Below are 14,280 nucleotides of genomic sequence, written 5' to 3' on the forward strand. Positions count from 1 at the left end.
CACCTGCCTGATCATATGTCCATAGTGTAGCCCACGATTACAGACCTGTGACCATGGGCGGCATTACGGAACGTGTATCAGTAGTGCCCGGGGCTTTACAGATCCGTACATTAACGATAGCGATCCGCACTGCAGCTTCGGCTCCGTACTAGAACTTGTGCCTTTTTCTTGCGGTACTGATTGCATCTTCGTACACTCATACCGATGGATGAAACACATTAGTCCTATGTTCTGTCCACACAGAACCTCCGAGGTGTGAATAGGGCCTATAAGGTTACCCCGGATGTCCCTCCCATGGGCTTCACAAATCTTCATAGAAGTGTATGTGGTGTCTACTCCAGTGCAGACACTTCCAGAGCTACCTTTAAGATTCTGCTGTGCTCCTGACCAGGGTCTCACAGTGCAGGACTGCCCCCTGCTGGCTCACTCTTGTGCTACATCTCCCATGATGCATTGCAGCTGCAGTCTAGTACCATCTCAACTCAATTTCTTTTTTCAATATCTGTCTGTCAAACTAGCCAGTGCAATAGGGACTAGAGCTCTGAATGTGGTTGAACTAATGCAGCAGAATTGTGAATGCAGCTCTGGAGGTGTCATGGTACATTAGTGGGTGTGCACTCTTCCAAGGACTATCCTCTTGGTGGTGACTTTAGCTTTGTGTGTTGCAGGTTTTGGCCCCCTCGCAGCTCCTAGTTACTGTCCCCCTGCGAGGTTTGAGTGGGTATCGTCAGAAGAGCTCCAGACGGTGGCGCTATTACACCCCCAGCGGAGTGCAGCTCCTGAGCCCAGTGATGGAGCCAGAGAAGCTTCACCAGTGGCTGGAGGTGGAGCAGTTTCAGAAGAGTAGTGCCCACTGGCATGACACCGACATCTCCATCCAGGGGGATCTGGTGCCCACCCGTGTGCTGGGCGTCCTGCAAGGGCTCCTCCAGAGAGCTATACCTGCCTGCCAACTGACCGGTGAGGGGCCACTCTCTGTTATCAGCCATGTCAGGCTGGGGAGAGCTGACTGCACTGATCCAGGTGTTACTCTGAGCCTCATGTTATTGTGTCTCCTCCTCCAGAAAGGGTGAGTGTCCTGGACTCCATTGGTCCAACCATCAGAGCGACCGTCCAGACCGCTGGGCAAACAGTGGAGGTGGAGGTGCTCCCTGTGGTGGAGATCCCGGGATGTTGGCCTCGGAAGGCTCGGTGGCCCCGCTTCTTTAAGCGTTGGCCCTCCAAGGAGAGAGCGCGTTGTGTTAAGGTATTATATCAGTGATGTCATTCAGGAGGCGGGGCTGTGACTACCTCTCTATACACAGGATATACAGGGGGCGGGGCTGTGACTACCTCTCTATACACAGGATATACAGGGGGCGGGGCTGTGACTACCTTTCTATACACAGGATATACAGGGGGTGGGGCTGTGACTACCTCTCTATACACAGGATATACAGGGGGCGGGGCTGTGACTACCTCTCTATACACAGTATATACAGGGGACGGGGCATTGACTCCCTCTCTATACACAGGATATACAGGGGGGCGGGGCTGTGACTACCTCTCTATACACAGGATATACAGGGGGCGGGGCTGTGACTACCTCTCTATACACAGGATATACAGGGGGCGGGGCTGTGACTACCTCTCTATACACCGGATATACAGGGGGCGGGGCTGTGACTACCTCTCTATACACAGGATATACAGGAGGCGGGGCTGTGACTACCTCTCTATACACAGGATATACAGGGGGCGGGGCTGTGACTACCTCTCTATACACAGGATATACAGGGGGCAGGGCTGTGACTACCTCTCTATACACAGGATATACAGGGGGCGGGGCTGTGACTACCTCTCTATACACATGGTATACAGGGGGCAGGGCTGTGACTACCTCTCTATACACATGGTATACAGGGGCGGGGCTGTGACTATTTCTCTATAGACAGGATATACAGGGGGTGGGGCTGTGACTATTTCTCTATAGACAGGATATACAGGGGGTGGGGCTGTGACTACCTCTCTATACACAGGATATACAGGGGGCGGGGCTGTGACTACCTCTCTATACACAGGATATACAGGGGGCGGGGCTGTGACTACCTCTCTATACACAGGATATACATGGGGCGGGGCTCTGACTCCCTCTCTATACACATGATATACAGGGGGTGGGGCTGTGACTACCTCTCTATACACAGGATATACAGGGGGCGGGGCTGTGACTACCTTTCTATACACAGGATATACAGGGGGCGGAGCTGGGACTACCTGATATACAGAGGGCGAGGCTGTGACTACCTCTATACACATGGTATACAGGGGTGGGGCTGTGACTATTTCTCTATACACAGGATATACAGAGGGTGGGGCTGTGACTACCTCTCTATACACAGGATATACAGGGGGCGGGGCTGTGACTACCTCTCTATACACAGGATATACAGGGGGCGGAGCTGTGACTACCTCTCTATACACCGAATATACAGGAGGCGGGGCTGTGACTACCTTTCTATACACATGATATACAGGGGGCGGGGCTGTGACTACCTCTCTATACACCGAATATACAGGAGGCGGGGCTGTGACTACCTTTCTATACACATGATATACAGGGGGCGGGGCTGTGACTACCTCTCTATACACCGAATATACAGGAGGCGGGGCTGTGACTACCTCTCTATACACAGGATATACAGGGGGCGGGGCTGTGACTACCTCTCTATACACAGTATATACAGGGGGTGTCAGCAGTAATAGATGAGTAGCTGTTCCTGTAGTATAAGGTGTGTGGGTCTGATGTCTGATCACATCCATATATAATATATCAGTGATGTCATCCAGGGGGCGGAGCTGTGTTATTTAAGTGACATATCATCCAGGGGGCGGGGCTGTGTTTTGTGTTGTCCGATATTCTGTGTTTTTCTTCTTTTATTCTGTGATATTTTTTTCTCTCTTAGTCTTTTGGCTTTGACCTCATTGCTCGAACGAATTACCACTGGCAGCTGTCATTCCTGCGGGCAGAGCGCCTCCTGCTGGAGGGGGTGGATGAGGATGGGGGGTGTCGGATGAAGTGCCTGCGGGTGGTCCGGCAGCTGAAGGAGGACGTGTGGTGCCCGGGATCTCGCCCTGTTATCACTTCCCAACATCTGCAGGTGAGAGTCTGTGCTCAGCCCCAAGGTGGGCGGTCCCTATCTGTGATCACCCTTAAGGGGGAGGGGCTTCCATACACCCCAGCCATGCTCTGTATATACTGCCTGCACTCTGTATCCCCCAGTCTTACAGCCATACATTGCTCTTTCTGACAGATGATTCTCTTCTGGGAGTGTGAGCGGAACCCTTCCTCAAAGTCTTGGATGGATTTTGGCTCCTGCTTCCTTCGCCTTGTTCGCAGGCTCCTGAAATGTTCCCGGCAGCGGTTCCTGCGACATTACTTTGTCAGACGAGCAAATCTTCTTAAATATGCGGACGCCAACCAGCTGGACAAGCTGGCCGACAAACTGAGCAGGTTCTTGCAGTGTCCTACTCTGAATCTTTCTCCATACTCTGACCACGCCTCTGTCTGCTGAGACCGCCCCCGAGGAGCTGCCAACCAACAAAAATGTCACCAGTGACTGAATATAAGCCGCTTCTCCTTGGAAACAACCAGATCTGTCCCTGAAGATGACCCCAAGCTGTATAAGGATTACAATGCATAACGACTGCAATAGTCTGCCAGAGGTGGCGCTGTGTATCCAGTGGTGGAGGCGGATACACCCAGTGGTGGAGGCGGATACACCCAGTGGTGGTGGCCCTATACACCCAGTGGTGGAGGCGGATACACCCAGTGGTGGAGGCGGATACACCCAGTGGTGGTGGCCCTATACACCCAGTGGTGGAGGCGGATACACCCAGTGGTGGAGGTCCTATACACCCAGTGGTGGTGGCCCTATACACCCAGTGGTGGAGGCGGATACACCCAGTGGTGGAGGTCCTATACACCCAGTGGTGGTGGCCCTATACACCCAGTGGTGGAGGCGGATACACCCAGTGGTGGAGGTCCTATACACCCAGTGGTGGTGGCCCTATACACCCAGTGGTGGAGGCGGATACACCCAGTGGTGGAGGTCCTATACACCCAGTGGTGGTGGCCCTATACACCCAGTGGTGGAGGCGGATACACCCAGTGGTGGAGGTCCTATACACCCAGTGGTGGTGGCCCTATACACCCAGTGGTGGAGGCGGATACACCCAGTGGTGGAGGTCCTATACACCCAGTGGTGGAGGCCCTATACACCCAGTGGTGGAGGCGGATACACCCGGTGGTGGTAGCCCTATACACCCAGTGGTGGAGGCCCTATACACCCAGTGGTGGAGGCGGATACACCCAGTGGTGGAGGTCCTATACACCCAGTGGTGGAGGCCCTATACACCCAATGGTGGAGGGGATACACCCGGTGGTGGTGGCCCTATACACCCAGTGATGGAGGCCCTATACACCCAGTGGTGGAGGCCCTATACACCCAGTAGTGGAGGCGGATACACCCGGTGGTGGCCCTATACACCCAGTGGTGGAGGCCCTATACACCCAGTGGTGGAGGCGGAAACACCCGGTGGTGGAGGCAGATACACCCAGTGGTGGTGGCACTATACACCCAGTGGTGGTGGCCCTATACACCCGGTGGTGGTGGCCCTATACACCCAGTGGTGGTGGCCCTATAGACCCGGTGGTGGAGGCGGATACACCCAGTGGTGGTGGCCCTATACACCCAGTAGTGGTGGCCCTATACACCCAGTGGTGGTGGCCCTATACACCCAGTGGTGGTGGCCCTATACACCCAGTGGTAGAGCTGCTGCATTTACAGTGATGGCAGCAGTGCTATGCATCCAGTTGTTGGTATGTTGCAGGAATCAGGGCACACTGCCCCCTACAGGTAACAAGCAGCACTCCATCTGACCAGCAGTATATGCTTGTGAAGAATACTGAACCTGACTGTCCTGACCTGCTCCATGGAGGGATTGCCTGTCCATCATGTCCGGTGTGTTTTACTTTGGATAAACAACAGACATACCGTTCCTCGGGGGTTGTTCACAGCTATGGCGAAGGGTGAAGTCGCTGCATAATGTTTGATCCTGTCATATATCCTGTGGATTGTGGGGTAACCTCAGCATCTCATCCCACGTACGATCATCCATGACTCCACCTCAGTATATAACATATACGTAAGGATGATCCAGTTCCTCGGGGGCGGGGTTAACTGTTGGTGGCAGCTGTGTTAGAAGCTTACTGTGAGATATAGTATATACTGCTCCATTATAAATGTTATTGGTGTCTTGTAGGATCATGTGAATGTGTTAGTTGTTGTCCTTGTTCTATGAATTAAATAAACTCCACCTTGAACCACCCCCAAGGAGCTGTCACATAGTACAGACCGGGAGTACTGGAGGCTGATACCAGGGTAGTGCTTCAGGTACATCAGGGGGCCACATAGCTTTACAGAATGGCTTCGGGCCCTGTTCACATTGCCTGATTCTCTATAGATGGTGTGGACCTGCCCGGGCTCCAGAGAGAATGACGGCAGTGAGAAGGAGTTGGGCCCCCTGCTTAGTTATGGGCCCCTCTCTTGTGGCCTCAGAGCTGACACGTTTCCTGGTCTGCTTAATGTTAGGAGGTGATGGTGATCACGTGACCAGGAAGAAGACCATGTTATAATCAGACTGACCACCGGGTGTCAGTGCTGCTCCAGAGAACGGCCGCTCCCTGTGATTCCCTCTAATATCCTGGATTGGGGACGGTACTAGAGGACACAGGAGCTGGGGGGGGGGGCCGAGTTCCCATTCATCATGATGCCGGGAGACCCTAAACTGTTTGAATCTTTGCGTTACTGTACATGTCGGGTGTCAGTACAGCAGCACAATGATTTACACCTGTACAGTGGTCTGCAGAGAGCTGCGGACTCTGCTCCGGTTATTGGGGGGCCTGAGATAGCCCCCTGATAGTAGACACGCTCAGGTGGTGGTCAGTGATCTGTAACCATCTGTGCTGATCTATAACGGCCTGTGAGGATCAGAGGTGATCAGTGCTGATGAGATCGCCAAGACTGCGGCTACACGGCCATTCCCGCAGAGCCACCCCATTGACCCCATGAGTGAAGGGTGCGAGGACCCTGCAGCCGCCAGCTGGGAGCTGATCTCATGATCTGGGGTGATCATTAAAGGGGCACTCCGGAAAAAAATAAATCACCTGGTATCACAATCTTTTACACAATTGTATTTATACATCTCCTGTCTTCCAGTACATATCAGCTGCTGTATGTCCTGCAGGAAGTGATGAAGAAAGATGTGAGGGGATCTGTAATGGTTTATAATTTCCTCTGGAGATCTGGGATGTATAGACTTCTATGGTCACCTGAGAGATATAACGGGGGTATATAATATAATCCTGGTGTGTATACCTCTCTGTATAGCGGTATATAATATAATCCTGGTGTGTACACCTCTCTGTATAGCGGTATATAATATAATCCTGGTGTGTATACCTTTCTGTATAGCGGTATATAATATAATCCTACTGTATACTCCTCTCTGTATAGCGGTATATAATATAATCCTGGTGTATACTCCTCTCTGTATAGCGGTATATAATATAATCCTGGTGTGTACACCTCTCTGTATAGCGGTATATAATATAATCCTGGTGTGTACTTCTTTCTGTATATCGGTATATAATATAATCCTGATGTATACACCTCTCTGTATAGCGGTATATAATATAATCCTGGTGTATACTCCTCTCTGTATAGCGGTATATAATATAATCCTGGTGTGTACACCTCTCTGTATAGCGGTATATAATATAATCCTGGTGTATACTCCTCTCTGTATAGCGGTATATAATATAATCCTGGTGTATACACCTCTCTGTATAGCGGTATATAATATAATCCTGGTGTATACTCCTCTCTGTATAGCGGTATATAATATAATCCTGGTGTGTACACCTTTCTGTATAGCGGTATATAATATAATCCTGGTGTGTACACCTCTCTGTATAGCGGTATATAATATAATCCTGGTGTGTACACCTCTCTGTATAGCGGTATATAATATAATCCTGGTGTGTACATCTCTCTGTATAGCGGTATATAATATAATCCTGGTGTGTATACCTCTCTGTATAGCGGTATATAATATAATCCTGGTGTGTATACCTCTCTGTATAGCGGTATATAATATAATCCTGGTGTGTACATCTCTCTGTATAGCGGTATATAATATAATCCTGGTGTATACACCTCTCTGTATAGCGGTATATAATATAATCCTGGTGTATACACCTCTCTGTATAGCGGTATATAATATAATCCTGGTGTATACATCTCTCTGTATAGCGGTATATAATATAATCCTGTTGTGTACACCTCTCTGTATAGTGGTATATAATATAATCCTGGTGTGTACATCTCTCTGTATAGCGGTATATAATATAATCCTGGTGTGTACACCTCTCTGTATAGCGGTATATAATATAATCCTGGTGTGTATACCTCTCTGTATAGCGGTATATAATATAATCCTGGTGTATACATCTCTCTGTATAGCGGTATATAATATAATCCTGGTGTGTACACCTCTCTGTATAGCGGTATATAATATAATCCTGGTGTTTACACCTCTCTGTATAGCGGTATATAATATAATCCTGGTGTGTACACCTCTCTGTATAGCGGTATATAATATAATCCTGGTGTGTACATCTCTCTGTATAGCGGTATATAATATAATCCTGGTGTGTACATCTCTCTGTATATCGGTATATGATATAATCCTGTTGTGTACACCTTTCTGTATAGCGGTATATAATATAATCCTGGTGTGTACACCTCTCTGTATAGCGGTATATAATATAATCCTGGTGTGTACACCTCTCTGTATAGCGGTATATAATATAATCCTGGTGTATACTCCTCTCTGTATAGTGGTATATAATATAATCCTGTTGTATACACCTTTCTGTATAGCGGTATATAATATAATCCTGGTGTGTTCATCTCTCTGTATAGCGGTATATAATAAAATCCTGGTGTGTATACCTTTCTGTATAGCGGTATATAATATAATCCTGGTGTGTACACCTCTCTGTATAGCGGTATATAATATAATCCTGGTGTATACACCTCTCTGTATAGCGGTATATAATATAATCCTGGTGTATACACCTCTCTGTATAGCGGTATATAATATAATCCTGGTTTGTACACCTCTCTGTATAGCAGTATATAATATAATCCTGGTGTATACACCTCTCTGTATAGCGGTATATAATATAATCCTGGTGTATACATCTCTCTGTATAGCGGTATATAATATAATCCTGTTGTGTACACCTCTCTGTATAGCGGTATATAATATAATCCTGGTGTGTACACCTCTCTGTATAGCGGTATATAATATAATCCTGGTGTGTACACCTCTCTGTATAGCGGTATATAATATAATCCTGGTGTGTACACCTCTCTGTATAGCGGTATATAATATAATCCTGGTGTGTACACCTCTCTGTATAGCGGTATATAATATAATCCTGGTGTGTACACCTCTCTGTATAGCGGTATATAATATAATCCTAGTGTATACTCCTCTCTGTATAGCGGTATATAATATAATCCTGGTGTGTACACCTCTCTGTATATCGGTATATAATATAATCCTGGTGTGTACACCTCTCTGTATAGCGTTATATTATATAATCCTGGTGTATACTTCTCTCTGTATAGCGGTATATAATATAATCCTGTTGTGTACACCTCTCTGTATAGCGGTATATAATATAATCCTGGTGTGTACACCTCTCTGTATAGCGGTATATAATATAATCCTGGTGTGTACACCTCTCTGTATAGCGGTATATAATATAATCCTAGTGTATACTCCTCTCTGTATAGCGGTATATAATATAATCCTGGTGTATACATCTCTCTGTATAGCGGTATATAATATAATCCTGGTGTATACTCCTCTCTGTATAGTGGTATATAATATAATCCTGGTGTGTACACCGTTCTGTATAGCGGTATATAATATAATCCTGGTGCATACACCTCTCTGTATAGCGGTATATAATATAATCCTGGTGTATACATCTCTCTGTATAGCGGTATATAATATAATCCTGGTGTGTACATCTCTCTGTATATCGGTATATAATATAGTCCTGATGTATACTCCTCTCTGTATAGCGGTATATAATATAATCCTGGTGTATACATCTCTCTGTATAGCGGTATATAATATAATCCTGTTGTATACACCTTTCTGTATAGCGGTATATAATATAATCCTGGTGTGTACACCTCTCTGTATAGCGGTATATAATATAATCCTGATGTGTACATCTCTCTGTATAGCGGTATATAATATAATCCTGGTGTGTACATCTCTCTGTATAGCGGTATATAATATAATCCTGGTGTATACATCTCTCTGTATAGCGGTATATAATATAATCCTGGTGTGTACATCTCTCTGTATAGCGGTATATAATATAATCCTGGTGTGTACACCTCTCTGTATAGCGGTATATAATATAAACCTGGTGTGTACACCTCTCTGTATAGTGGTATATAATATAATCCTGGTGTGTACATCTCTCTGTATAGCGGTATATAATATAATCCTGGTGTGTATACCTCTCTGTATAGCGGTATATAATATAATCCTGGTGTGTATACCTCTCTGTATAGCGGTATATAATATAATCCTGGTGTGTACATCTCTCTGTATAGCGGTATATAATATAATCCTGGTGTATACACCTCTCTGTATAGCGGTATATAATATAATCCTAGTGTATACTCCTCTCTGTATAGCGGTATATAATATAATCCTGGTGTGTACACCTCTCTGTATAGCGGTATATAATATAATCCTGGTGTGTACACCTCTCTGTATAGTGGTATATAATATAATCCTGGTGTGTACATCTCTCTGTATAGCGGTATATAATATAATCCTGGTGTGTACACCTCTCTGTATAGCGGTATATAATATAATCCTGGTGTGTATACCTCTCTGTATAGCGGTATATAATATAATCCTGGTGTATACATCTCTCTGTATAGCGGTATATAATATAATCCTGGTGTGTACACCTCTCTGTATAGCGGTATATAATATAATCCTGGTGTTTACACCTCTCTGTATAGCGGTATATAATATAATCCTGGTGTGTACACCTCTCTGTATAGCGGTATATAATATAATCCTGGTGTATACATCTCTCTGTATATCGGTATATGATATAATCCTGTTGTGTACACCTTTCTGTATAGCGGTATATAATATAATCCTGGTGTGTACACCTCTCTGTATAGCGGTATATAATATAATCCTGGTGTGTACACCTCTCTGTATAGCGGTATATAATATAATCCTGGTGTATACTCCTCTCTGTATAGTGGTATATAATATAATCCTGTTGTATACACCTTTCTGTATAGCGGTATATAATATAATCCTGGTGTGTTCATCTCTCTGTATAGCGGTATATAATAAAATCCTGGTGTGTATACCTTTCTGTATAGCGGTATATAATATAATCCTGGTGTATACACCTCTCTGTATAGCGGTATATAATATAATCCTGGTTTGTACACCTCTCTGTATAGCAGTATATAATATAATCCTGGTGTATACACCTCTCTGTATAGCGGTATATAATATAATCCTGGTGTATACATCTCTCTGTATAGCGGTATATAATATAATCCTGTTGTGTACACCTCTCTGTATAGCGGTATATAATATAATCCTGGTGTGTACACCTCTCTGTATAGCGGTATATAATATAATCCTGGTGTGTACACCTCTCTGTATAGCGGTATATAATATAATCCTGGTGTGTACACCTCTCTGTATAGCGGTATATAATATAATCCTGGTGTGTACACCTCTCTGTATAGCGGTATATAATATAATCCTGGTGTGTACACCTCTCTGTATAGCGGTATATAATATAATCCTAGTGTATACTCCTCTCTGTATAGCGGTATATAATATAATCCTGGTGTGTACACCTGTCTGTATATCGGTATATAATATAATCCTGGTGTGTACACCTCTCTGTATAGCGGTATATAATATAATCCTGGTGTATACTTCTCTCTGTATAGCGGTATATAATATAATCCTGTTGTGTACACCTCTCTGTATAGCGGTATATAATATAATCCTGGTGTGTACACCTCTCTGTATAGCGGTATATAATATAATCCTGGTGTGTACACCTCTCTGTATAGCGGTATATAATATAATCCTAGTGTATACTCCTCTCTGTATAGCGGTATATAATATAATCCTGGTGTATACATCTCTCTGTATAGCGGTATATAATATAATCCTGGTGTATACTCCTCTCTGTATAGTGGTATATAATATAATCCTGGTGTGTACACCTCTCTGTATAGCGGTATATAATATAATCCTGGTGTGTACACCTCTCTGTATAGCGGTATATAATATAATCCTGGTGTGTACACCTCTCTGTATAGCGGTATATAATATAATCCTAGTGTATACTCCTCTCTGTATAGCGGTATATAATATAATCCTGGTGTGTACACCTCTCTGTATATCGGTATATAATATAGTCCTGATGTATACTCCTCTCTGTATAGCGGTATATAATATAATTCTGGTGTATACATCTCTCTGTATAGCGGTATATAATATAATCCTGTTGTGTACACCTTTCTGTATAGCGGTATATAATATAATCCTGGTGTGTACACCTCTCTGTATAGCGGTATATAATATAATCCTGATGTGTACATCTCTCTGTATAGCGGTATATAATATAATCCTGATGTGTACATCTCTCTGTATAGCGGTATATAATATAATCCTGGTGTGTACACCTCTCTGTATAGCGGTATATAATATAATCCTGGTGTGTACACCTCTCTGTATAGCGGTATATAATATAATCCTGGTGTATACATCTCTCTGTATAGCGGTATATAATATAATCCTGGTGTATACATCTCTCTGTATAGCGGTATATAATATAATCCTGGTGTGTACATCTCTCTGTATAGCGGTATATAATATAATCCTGGTGTGTACACCTCTCTGTATAGCGGTATATAATATAATCCTGGTGTGTACACCTCTCTGTATAGCGGTATATAATATAATCCTGGTGTATACATCTCTCTGTATAGCGGTATATAATATAATCCTGGTGTATACATCTCTCTGTATAGCGGTATATAATATAATCCTGTTGTGTACACCTCTCTGTATAGCGGTATATAATATAATCCTGGTGTGTATACCTCTCTGTATAGCGGTATATAATATAATCCTGGTGTATACTTCTCTCTGTATAGCGGTATATAATATAATCCTGTTGTGTACACCTCTCTGTATAGCGGTATATAATATAATCCTGGTGTGTACACCTCTCTGTATAGCGGTATATAATATAATCCTGGTGTGTACATCTCTCTGTATAGCGGTATATAATATAATCCTGGTGTATACACCTCTCTGTATAGCGGTATATAATATAATCCTGGTGTATACATCTCTCCGTATAGCGGTATATAATATAATCCTGGTGTGTACACCTCTCTGTATAGCGGTATATAATATAATCCTGGTGTTTACACCTCTCTGTATAGCGGTATATAATATAATCCTGGTGTGTATACCTCTCTGTATAGCGGTATATAATATAATCCTGGTGTGTACATCTCTCTGTATAGCGGTATATAATATAATCCTGGTGTGTACATCTCTCTGTATAGCGGTATATAATATAATCCTGGTGTGTACATCTCTCTGTATATCGGTATATGATATAATCCTGTTGTGTACACCTTTCTGTATAGCGGTATATAATATAATCCTGGTGTGTACACCTCTCTGTATAGCGGTATATAATATAATCCTAGTGTATACTCCTCTCTGTATAGCGGTATATAATATAATCCTGGTGTATACATCTCTCTGTATAGCGGTATATAATATAATCCTGGTGTATACTCCTCTCTGTATAGTGGTATATAATATAATCCTGGTGTGTACACCTCTCTGTATAGCGGTATATAATATAATCCTGGTGTGTACACCTCTCTGTATAGCGGTATATAATATAATCCTGGTGTGTACACCTCTCTGTATAGCGGTATATAATATAATCCTAGTGTATACTCCTCTCTGTATAGCGGTATATAATATAATCCTGGTGTGTACACCTCTCTGTATATCGGTATATAATATAGTCCTGATGTATACTCCTCTCTGTATAGCGGTATATAATATAATCCTGGTGTATACATCTCTCTGTATAGCGGTATATAATATAATCCTGTTGTATACACCTTTCTGTATAGCGGTATATAATATAATCCTGGTGTGTACACCTCTCTATATAGCGGTATATAATATAATCCTGATGTGTACATCTCTCTGTATAGCGGTATATAATATAATCCTGGTGTGTACATCTCTCTGTATAGCGGTATATAATATAATCCTGGTGTATACATCTCTCTGTATAGCGGTATATAATATAATCCTGGTGTGTACATCTCTCTGTATAGCGGTATATAATATAATCCTGGTGTGTACACCTCTCTGTATAGCGGTATATAATATAAACCTGGTGTGTACACCTCTCTGTATAGTGGTATATAATATAATCCTGGTGTGTACATCTCTCTGTATAGCGGTATATAATATAATCCTGGTGTGTATACCTCTCTGTATAGCGGTATATAATATAATCCTGGTGTGTATACCTCTCTGTATAGCGGTATATAATATAATCCTGGTGTGTACATCTCTCTGTATAGCGGCATATAATATAATCCTGGTGTATACACCTCTCTGTATAGCGGTATATAATATAATCCTAGTGTATACTCCTCTCTGTATAGCGGTATATAATATAATCCTGGTGTGTACACCTCTCTGTATAGCGGTATATAATATAATCCTGGTGTGTACACCTCTCTGTATAGTGGTATATAATATAATCCTGGTGTGTACATCTCTCTGTATAGCGGTATATAATATAATCCTGGTGTGTACACCTCTCTGTATAGCGGTATATAATATAATCCTGGTGTGTATACCTCTCTGTATAGCGGTATATAATATAATCCTGGTGTATACATCTCTCTGTATAGCGGTATATAATATAATCCTGTTGTATACACCTTTCTGTATAGCGGTATATAATATAATCCTGGTGTATACATCTCTCTGTATAGCGGTATATAATATAATCCTGTTGTGTACACCTCTCTG

General features: G+C 43.5%; 1 protein-coding gene across 1 annotated transcript in view; it reads left to right on the forward strand.

Moving 5' to 3' along the window:
* Positions 1 to 3,797, forward strand: part of MAB21L3 (mab-21 like 3) — a 34,778-nt gene extending 30,981 nt beyond the window's left edge. Inside the window, exons 3-6 of the mRNA XM_069945721.1 lie at positions 669 to 960; positions 1,065 to 1,246; positions 2,946 to 3,140; positions 3,294 to 3,797. Of these exons, the coding sequence (XP_069801822.1) occupies positions 669 to 960; positions 1,065 to 1,246; positions 2,946 to 3,140; positions 3,294 to 3,554 (930 nt within the window). The 3' untranslated portion in view covers positions 3,555 to 3,797. The remainder of the gene's footprint in view (positions 1 to 668; positions 961 to 1,064; positions 1,247 to 2,945; positions 3,141 to 3,293) is intronic.
* Positions 3,798 to 14,280: the final 10,483 nt, after the last annotated feature.

The sequence above is a fragment of the Dendropsophus ebraccatus genome, chromosome 11 (genome assembly GCF_027789765.1).
Source record: "Dendropsophus ebraccatus isolate aDenEbr1 chromosome 11, aDenEbr1.pat, whole genome shotgun sequence".
Taxonomy (NCBI): Eukaryota; Metazoa; Chordata; class Amphibia; order Anura; family Hylidae; genus Dendropsophus; species Dendropsophus ebraccatus.